Source organism: Trachemys scripta, chromosome 9 (assembly GCF_013100865.1).
Source record: "Trachemys scripta elegans isolate TJP31775 chromosome 9, CAS_Tse_1.0, whole genome shotgun sequence".
NCBI classification, from domain to species: Eukaryota; Metazoa; Chordata; order Testudines; family Emydidae; genus Trachemys; species Trachemys scripta.
In genome coordinates this window covers 103,465,371-103,474,752 of record NC_048306.1, presented here as the reverse complement: position 1 = coordinate 103,474,752, position 9,382 = coordinate 103,465,371, and the positions used below count along the sequence as shown (strand labels likewise).

The window sequence follows — 9,382 nt, the reverse complement described above, 5'->3', positions numbered from 1 at the left end:
GCCCTCTGTCCCCCACCCCCAGGAGCCGCACAGATGTGGTGCCGGCCGCTTCTGGGAGCGGCGAGAGGCCCGTGGTGCCACAGGGGTGGCAATCTCGTGGGCCGGATACAAAGCCCTGAGGGGCCGGATCTGGCCTGCAGGCCATAGTTTGCCCACCCCTGGTCTAGGACATGAGACAATAGATGGAGACAGACGAGGTGCACAAGGAAATGGTGATACAATTATCGGTCAGCATGATGGGCCCTGGTCTCAGCACATCAGCAGCCAGTTACTCCAGCATAAATCCAGACCAATTGCACTGGCCGTCTCTGGCGTCACTGAGATCACAAGCTGGCCCCTGATCTCCAGTCCCCAGTTAGGCTGGGAGCAGCGCCACCAGCGAGAGCGACATTTAAACCGACCCTTTTAAAACTGGCTGATTCAATAGCACTGACAGCCCCTTGCCATGCAGTCGGGTTGAGCTGCAAAGTATCGAGCTGCAGCTGCAATTGCTCCGCATAGAAACACACGGTCCCTTGTTTCCCTGCAGGGAGCAGCTGAAAGACAGAAAGTCTCTGCAGTTCCTCATCGGGTGCAGATTTAAGCCATCTGAGCTGCATTCCAAAAAACAAGCGTGTCAGGGATCAGGGTGTGGCTTGTGCTAGCGTTAAGTAATGATGACCCCAGCATGCTTATAAAATACGAGCGGGCAACTCGCTAGGTAGCTGTTCCACATAACCCGGGCCTCTATCAACGCGGCTGAGCGCTTTGCTTCTCTTTCTCAGCAAAGGTACGTCGCTAACTCATTGATTGAAGGTGCTTGTCAGTATAAAACGGGAGCTGCTTTCTTGTGCCCTGGGGTTCTCGTGTTCCTTGTAGGTAGGAGTGCTGATACTGTATTTCAAAAATAAGGGACTGTTTTCTTAGCACCCCTGCCCCACCCCCTCCCGATATTTTTATTATTAATCCTTAGCAGGACTCACCTTCATTCACCAGGGATATTTCTTGCTGCTTTTTGCAGCACTCAGTAACTCCCGATCTTGTCCAGAAGAGATCATAGATGCTGGAACTGGGGGTGCTGCCGCCCCCCTGCCTTGAAGTGGTTTCCATCACAGACAGAGTTTACAGTTTGGGTCGGTGTCTGTCAGCACCCCCACTATACGCATTGTTCCAGCACCCCTGGAAGAGATGGAAAAAAGAAGGGACGTCCCTCGTAATAAGGGGCTGTTGGCGACCCTTGCTGGCGGGGGAGAGATCAGGCTTTCCTTACAAATGTAGGGGAAATGCTTCAATGTAGGATCTGTGTTCGTGCCCCTGTCTGCAGTCCAAAAATGCTTTGGTTGGATTTATTTTTAATGTATGTTTCGGAAGTGTGATGGGACAGCCAGGAAAGGTGAAGAGCTGTTTGCCTATTGGGGATCGAGGGTCTAGAGTTGAAGATTTTCCTCGTATTGTTGCCAGTGAGATGCACACCCTCTAATGCCTGGTGGAGGTGCTCAGGTGTTAAAGGGAGAAAAGAGAAATACACCAGAGCTTCTTTGGGTGCATGCCCAGCAAGGGAAGAACTAGAGCTAGCAGGAGGGGAAACACCAGGAAACGTGGCACTAAAGAGTGGGCTGCGTTCGCCCATGGAGCTCACTGCTCTGTCTCTTTCACTTGCTCTCCTGTCTGCTTGCCTCTGTCCCAAAGAGCCCCAGCCCCAGACAGCAAAGCCAAAGCCCCCACTCTCAGGATGGGGCCGTTCATTACAGCCTCTCCAGGTCATTCACTGATCCTCTCTGTGAGCAGGTTGCGGTGGGGTTTCTGCTCTAGCCGCCAGTCAGTATTTTACACAAAATGTTGGTGAGCTTCCCCTCGGATCGGGGCTTTTCTTGTCCCCACAGCTTCCCGGGCTGTGACTGAGGTGGCAAAGTAGCAGCCCCTTCCCTGGTGCTCCTGGATACACTGCCTTGGTGTTGGTTGTTGGGGCTTCCCCACCTTCCCAGGAGCTGTGGGACTCGGGCTTTGGGGTTCAGCCCTGGGGTGGTGGGGCTGCAGGCTCTGGATCTGGCCGCAGGGTTTCAGGCTCCAGCCCTGGGATCTGGCTGCGTGGAGGCAGGCCCCAGGCTCCGGGTGCAGGGCTTTGGGCTCTGTCCTGTGGCCGCAGGGCTTTGGGCCCGGCCCCAGCTGCCTCCCCCGATCCCCCATCCAGGGCTTAATTTGTCCCCAAACTTGCCAGGGCTGAGTAAAAGTGATACCTGTATGTTTGTTAATATCACTTTTCACAACAGACGTACTAGCTAGCAATAAATACATTACGATTTGGACGTGTATATGTGCATATTTATTTGTTTTTCCTAAAGCTAATTAATTAAGTATTTTAGGAAAAAGAGTGAGAGCAGCCACCAGCAAGAGTTGGTGGCCGCACTCTGTGGCCACCAAATTATTTGTCCTAAGAACCCCAGCACTAGCCTTAAAGCCCAGGCTGGCAGCTGCTGAATGCCCTCAGCGCCCCTGAATCTCACTGCCCCTCAGGGCTGTGCAGTGCCTACAAACTGGTTCCAGGTTGCTGTTGCTCTCCTCACCATGTGCAAACACAGGTGTGGCAGTTTGCTTCACCGGGAAGCACTGGGTATGGGGTCGGAGTCGGCCATGCTACAGGTAGGCAGTGGTCTATTGGCCATTTTAAGACAGCCTTCACAGTGAGTGCTGGTGGTTTCCATCCTCCACTCCTTTTCTTCTGACTGTGGTTCTAACCGCACCCTAGCGCTAACGTGCTGTTTGTAGTCCTGTCACCTCCTGCACAGATTTGCTCCTCCAGGGGACCAGACGTTCTATGTTTTATTTCTTTTTAGGTCCGGTTCCCATTTGCATCCACACGTGACCATGCCAGGGACTTTGGCGCTGCTTTCAGTTCTGTTCAGTCTCCTCTACGTCACCGAGGGGCAAACGTTCAACTGGGGGCGATGTCCAGATCCACCCGTCCAGGAGAACTTTGATGTTACCAAGGTGTGAAGAAATCTAAAATCCTGCTGGCTCACAGCAAGTAAGGCAGAGAGTGGGTAAAGATCAGCCAGCCTGCCAGGGCGGCTGAGCAGCGGAGCAGATTTTGTGGGGCTGCCACTCACTGCTCCGTGTGTTATGCCTCCCCCTGTGCCCACTCCCCAGAGGATGAGTCTAATAGTGATATCCCTCACTCGGTTACAGTGCTTTTCATCTTTAGATCTCAAAGCGCTTTACAAAGGAGGTAAGTACCATACCCCCATTTTACAATTGGGGAAACTGAGCACAAAGGTGCATTGACTTGCCCATGGTCCCACAGCAGGCTAGTGGTAGAGAACCCATGTGTCCTGACCCCCAGTCGAGCGATCTGTCCATTAGGCCACACACTGGTACAGCCTCTCCTACCTATAGAGCCTGGCTTTCTAGCTCAAATTGTAGGGACACATGCATTTAATTCTAAAGGTTGCCAGTTCAGTCCCTTCCGTGGACTAGTGCATTTCTTCACACACAAACGTACAAATGTTTCTTTGAACTGAGCAGAATAAGGACAATGTTAATGAATGAACTAGACTGCCCTGTAGCCTGTTGATCACATCCATTGAATCCCTGTGAATCTGAGGACACTAACAAGGCTTGTTCTGGGTTTTCTTTGTTTCAGTATGTTGGGAAATGGTATGAAATTGAAAAGCTGCCTGCGAGCTTTGAGAAGGGAATCTGCATCCAGGCCAATTACTCACTGAAGGAAAATGGGAAGATTAAAGTGATCAGTCAAGAGCTCCGGTAAGTACCTTTTTCCAGGCTTGTGTCCTTGCTGCGGCAGGATCCCAGTGAGCCTGGAGTTTTCTTGCAGCTGAGCGGAGAGAATCTCTTAAATTGCACTAACTGGCTGATATTGTCTTTCTCCATATCTGCCACCGCAGCCTTCTCTCACGTCCAGAGGGCACCCTGCAAGGCAGAGGGGACACTGCCCTCAGGGTTTCAGTAACTCAGCTGGCAGGACAAGTTAGAGATCTGTTGTCAGAGTTAATGCATCGCCCAGCCATGCTTTATCCTTCTCCTTGAGCTTTAGCTTGGGTCTCTGGTTTCTGTGCTGTATCCTCTGAGCACTATCATGTCTTGTCGCACTGATCAAATGATAAGAAATACATCAATGCATACAGTGACTTGAGTATTCCTCACTGCCTGTCCTGCAGTCCTCCTTGACTTAAACCTGATGTGACCTTTCTAGTCACAGGGTGACATTCATCCCTGTGCAGAGGCAGCACAAGACCCTTGTACCATTTGGTGCTTAACAGGCTCTTGGGCCTTCTGCTGGCCCCTTGCTCACGGGTGAATGTCACCGAAATATCAGTTAAGGGGCCACAAACGCAATCCAAGTGTATTGGCCATTTTTAGTGAAGCAAATATTTGTAAGTCTGTTTTTGCAGTATTCACTTAGCTCTGGTAGTAATTGCTTTTAATATCTACCAGAAACCCATGTCAATCAATGAGCATTGTAAATAGATTGATTGTTTGCTGTATTTTACTTGTGATTTGCAAGCCCACAGAGCTCTTCTGAATTTTTGCAGAGACTGGTCTGGCTGTTTTTTCTATAGTGCTGTCAAATAGTCTCAGCTTTCACAGGACGCTGTTGTGAGTGAATGAATGAAAGGTTCTTTGCATTCCCTGGCATGACATGGTGGCTTTGTTCCATTGCACGATAACAAAGTTGCAGTCCATTCTTTGTGCTTGGCAGATGAGCAGTGCCCATTTTCCTCTGTATCTGCTTAGCACTGTCTCCTCTCCTCCTTTGCCAAAGAAGGGCCTGACAAACACCAGGGTAATTCATTGAGTCCATATTAAACTGCAAGAGACAGGGAGGTTGTGATGTGACTGACGGTCTGTGTAATGACTTCACTCTGTTTAGGATCCTGAGAGCTCCAGAATAACTCAAGCTGTTCAAGGTAAAGAACACCAGCCCTCCTGAATGCAATGGCAGATGGAGGAGGCTGCCATGAGAAGGAGCCAGGGAAGTTTTTTGCTGTTTGCACAGACCCATACGTTCTCAGCACTCACCCACACTTCAGCCCCTTCCAATCCTCTGCTCTTGCTGGGGCAAGGCAGCAACCATAACAGATAATACTTGCCATTTTCTACCATTTTGTATGTTCAAAGCACTGTTTACTGACACTGACAAACTAATCCTCACAATGGAAGCAGGTGGGCAAGTATTATAACTTTCTCCTTTTTACAGATGGGGGAAACTGAGGTACAATGACTTGCCCAAGGCCACAGTGAGTCAGTGGCAGAACAGGGAATAGAGCTCAGGATCTCTTGTCTCCTAATCCCAGGCTCATTTCTTCAGACCACATGACCTCTCCCTTCCCAACCCTCAAAAGCGGGCAGTTCTTGTTATAGGGGTTTTTGCTGTTGAGTGGAGGTGTTGGGACAATAGTTCAGAGTCTATAATTAAACAAATCTTACTTTATCAAACTGGGACATGTAATTAGCAAGGGGAATAATATGCTTTAATCTAAGAAGGACACAGGGAATTAGACAGGTGTGAACACGTTATACGATTTCTGGAAGCTGGGCAAGTTCTGTGGGTGTTGGAGGAGGGATGTCAGGATCTCCTACCCTTAAACAGCAGAGGCCTGATTCCCACTGCCTGACATTGTGTGTGTGGCAGTTACATCAACCTAGCTCTGTCAGTGTCTACTCACTACAATATTGCTCCCGCTGATGTAAGTCGCCCACTATATCAACCTAATAATTCCACCGCCTCAAGAAGCGTAGCGCTTCGGTTGATGTTGTTAGGTCAACGCAGTGTCAGTGCTTCCATCAGTCTGTTCTGGCTGTCAGCCCCTGCTGCCCGGGGCTGACAGTTAAATCGGTGCAAGCACTCCTGGTGAGGATGTGTGCCGCCGACAGAAGGAGCTAGTGTGGACACGTGAAACCGATTTAATTACTATGGTGGCTGTACGTCGACATGACTTAATTTTGTCATGTCGACTTGCCCTGATTCTCCTTTCACTTACACTGATCTAATGCCCTGCCTCTCCATTCAGTGGTGTTACTCCATATTCACACCAGTGTGAGTGCGAGGAGAGCTGGTGCCCTGGTGCTGTGCCTCTTTCACCCATGCACAGTGAGCATGAAGTGCTGTCAAATCTGAATGCTCCAGACACTTAGCTTTTTACACCCTTTTTGCACTGGTATAAGCCTCTACCCAAAGCACAGGAAAATAGAGAATTGGTCCACAGATAGTGGAGAATCAGGCCCCTGGAGGCTATTTTATTATGAGTTAGCTTTGTAAGGAAACCAGGACAGGGAAAGCTGAAGCATCGTGGAAAAAACAATGACAATTTCTGAATTTTAAGCAGAACCGGGCCTGCTCAGGCGTTGGGATCTCAATTCCAGAGAGAAAGGAGAAGTGAATAGGAAATGATGTCTCAAACATTCCCTGCACCATGTGAGCAGATGCAGGGCTGTGCACTAGGATGGGGTGCCAAACAAATAACACATTTCCTTCCCCAAAGGACATCTCCTGCCTAGTATTATTACTATTTGCATTGTGATGGATCAGGGTCTGTTGTGTTAGCCACTGTACAAACGCAGAAAAAAGGGCAGTCTCTGACCCGGGGAGTTCGCACAATCTTGTCCTCATCACTGTAGTATCTGAGAGCTTTCCAGCAGTGTAGTAAGCTACGTGACAAACATCTGTCACATGCTTGGGTTTTTCTCTCTTCGTCTCCTACATGACAGTTTGGGTCTTTTTTATTTCTTTTCTTTATATTAATATATTGTATGCACACCATACCGTGGGTGTGTATTTGCAAAACACACACGGACATTCTGCTGACACAAGCTGTTCATCCAGCAACATACAAAGCAGGAAAATACACCCAAGAGGCAGTTGGTTGTACTGGGCTAAGTGGCCCCCTGCTCTGATCCAATATGGCAATTCCGATGTTCCTATATTGCCATCTAGATTGCTCTGCATGGCATAGCATCTAGAGTGTGCCGTTCCTGAAAGTCGAAACATGTCATCTAAAAGTTGATTCTGTGCCTATTGGGAAGCTGCTGTCCACTGGAACGCATATTATGTGGGGTTTTACTACGGATTTTAGCCAACTATATGGAGATTACCACCTCAGGAGAGTGAGTTACTGGAAATAACTGTTTAAATATGATTGCAAACCTGTGTCATTAATTTCCAAACCTCTTGTTCTCCCCTTAGCTCGGATGGCACAATTAATCTAATCGAGGGGGAGGCTGTCCAGAGAGATGGTGAGCCAGCCAAGCTGAGTGTCAGATTTTACTGGGGTAAGTGTGTTTGTTTAAAGGCTCATCCTGGAAGAAGTTTAAAGACATTCCCTGCACTGGGCCAAATCCTGCTCATAGGGTCTTGCTATTGACTTCAGTAGCACCATGAATTCTGCCCAGAGCTGAGTCCTGATTCTGCTTGCACACTAGTATAGATCAGTGGAGCCCCCTAGGTGTAAAACTAGTTTAAGTGAGAGGAGAGCCAGGCCTCATGGTAAGGCCCCCAGATGAAAAACGGTTCAGGGATAAATGTTTCTGTGGTCACTAGGAAGTTGGACAATTATTTTATTTTAATGTAATTACGTGGCTTTTTTTCTTTTCTTTCACTTGTTATCATGCCATCAAGACCCCTACCATCGCCGTTACATGCCCGTTTCTCCTTGTGCACAATACTGTTTCAGGGGGTATTTCCTTTGTCCACCTTTACTCTCCTTCCTCACTCCTTCCCGCTGCCTTGTTAGAGGTTTGATGGCTGCTCTGATGGCTCCTGTGTGCATGGAGGCGGGAGGGAGACTATTCTTATTCACACACATCTCCCATGTGTACCAAACTCCCCTTCATCCCAACACGTGTGTGGGGTTTGTTTTTTAGCTGTGGATTAGCTGTTGATACTAGGCTGTAGTACACATCCAGCATAATTACTACTGAGTCTTTAGTTCAAAATTCTATTGGATTTCTTGCATCTGTCAGATGTAACATGAAAGCCCTACATAATAATGTCCTGCCCTTTCATAGGTCACACAGCAAGTCAGTAGCAAAACTGGGAAAGAACCCAGGAGTTCTGACTTCCCGTCCCTGCTCTAACTGCTTAACGCACACCAAGGACAGTCAAATGTTGGTTAATCATATTTTCTAATGATGCCCCTGCTGTTTTTCTAGCCATGCCCTCTAGCCCGTACTGGGTACTCGCCACTGACTATGAAAACTACTCCATGGTGTATTCCTGCACTACTTTTATCTGGCTCTTCCACATTGAATATGCCTGGATTCTGTCAAGAACTCCACAGCTGCAGTCAGAAACTGTGGAACGTCTGAAGAACCTTCTCCGCTCCTACAAGATTGACACTGAGAAAATTAGGCCAACTGATCAAATGAATTGTCCTCCTGAGATGTAGATCCCACTGTTTAGGAGAAGAAGTCCAGGCTAGTTATGAACTCTGTTGCTTTATTAGTGTTGATTAAAACCTCTTAATTTAGAATAACAAAGTATTTTGCTAATGGTAGCTTGTAAATGCTGACTGTAATGTCTACGTGTGATAGCAGCTAAGTAGTATTGGTGCTCTGTCCGTGTAATCTCTCTCATGTACTTTGAGAAGTCTGAGTAAATTATACCAAGACTCTTTCCATCCTTACTGTTCTTTCAGAGTAAAATAGGGTTTGGCTGAAAGTGAACAACTGGATGAAAAGGAGAAATTTTTGAGTGCCGATTCTGAAGTTCTGCAGCCAATACAAGTTCTCAGGAATGGATGCAGGAGGATGTAGGCCGGGGTGGGCAAACCTTTTGTCCCAAGGGCCACATCCAGGTATGGAAATTGTATGGAGGGCCATGAATTCTCACGGAATTGGGATTGGAGTGTGGAAGGGGGTGAGGGCTCTGGCTGGGGGTGCGGCTCCAGGTTGGGGCCAGAAATGGGGAGATCAGGGTGCAGGAGAGGGCTCTGGGCTGGGGCGGGAGGGTGAAGTGCGGGGAGGAGGGGTGTGAGAGCTCCCGCTGGGGGTGTGGGCTCTGGGGTGGGCTGGGGATGAGGGGTTTGGGGTGTTAGGGTGCTCTGGATTGAGTTCGGAGGGGGATCAGGGCTGGGGCAGAGGGTTGGGGCGTGGGGAGGGGTGGCTCAGGGGTGCAGGCTCCAGGCACCGCTTACCTCAAGTGGCTCCCGGAAGCAGCAGCATGTCGCTCCTACGTGGAGGAGCAGCCAGGCGACTCTGCTGCGCTCTGCCCCATCCGCAGGTACCGCCCCTGCAGCTCCCATTGGCCATGTTCCCAGAGCTGCAAGGGCGGCACTTGGGGCGGGGGCAGCATGCAGAGTGGAGCCCCCTGGCTGCCCCTACGCATAGGAGCCGGAGGAGGGACACACCGCTGCTCGCGGGAGCCACACGGAGCAGCCCCCAACCCTGC

At 49.3% G+C, this 9,382-nt stretch overlaps 1 protein-coding gene across 1 annotated transcript; it reads left to right on the top strand.

Moving 5' to 3' along the window:
• The first annotated feature begins 539 nt into the window (after window positions 1–539).
• On the top strand, window positions 540–8,610 carry APOD (apolipoprotein D). The gene is made up of 5 exons (XM_034782503.1): window positions 540–769; window positions 2,814–2,967; window positions 3,620–3,741; window positions 7,181–7,266; window positions 8,146–8,610. Exons 2-5 carry the CDS (start codon window positions 2,845–2,847, stop codon window positions 8,379–8,381), a joined length of 567 nt encoding a protein of 188 aa, XP_034638394.1. The 5' UTR covers window positions 540–769; window positions 2,814–2,844; the 3' UTR covers window positions 8,382–8,610.
• The last annotated feature ends 772 nt before the right edge of the window (window positions 8,611–9,382 follow it).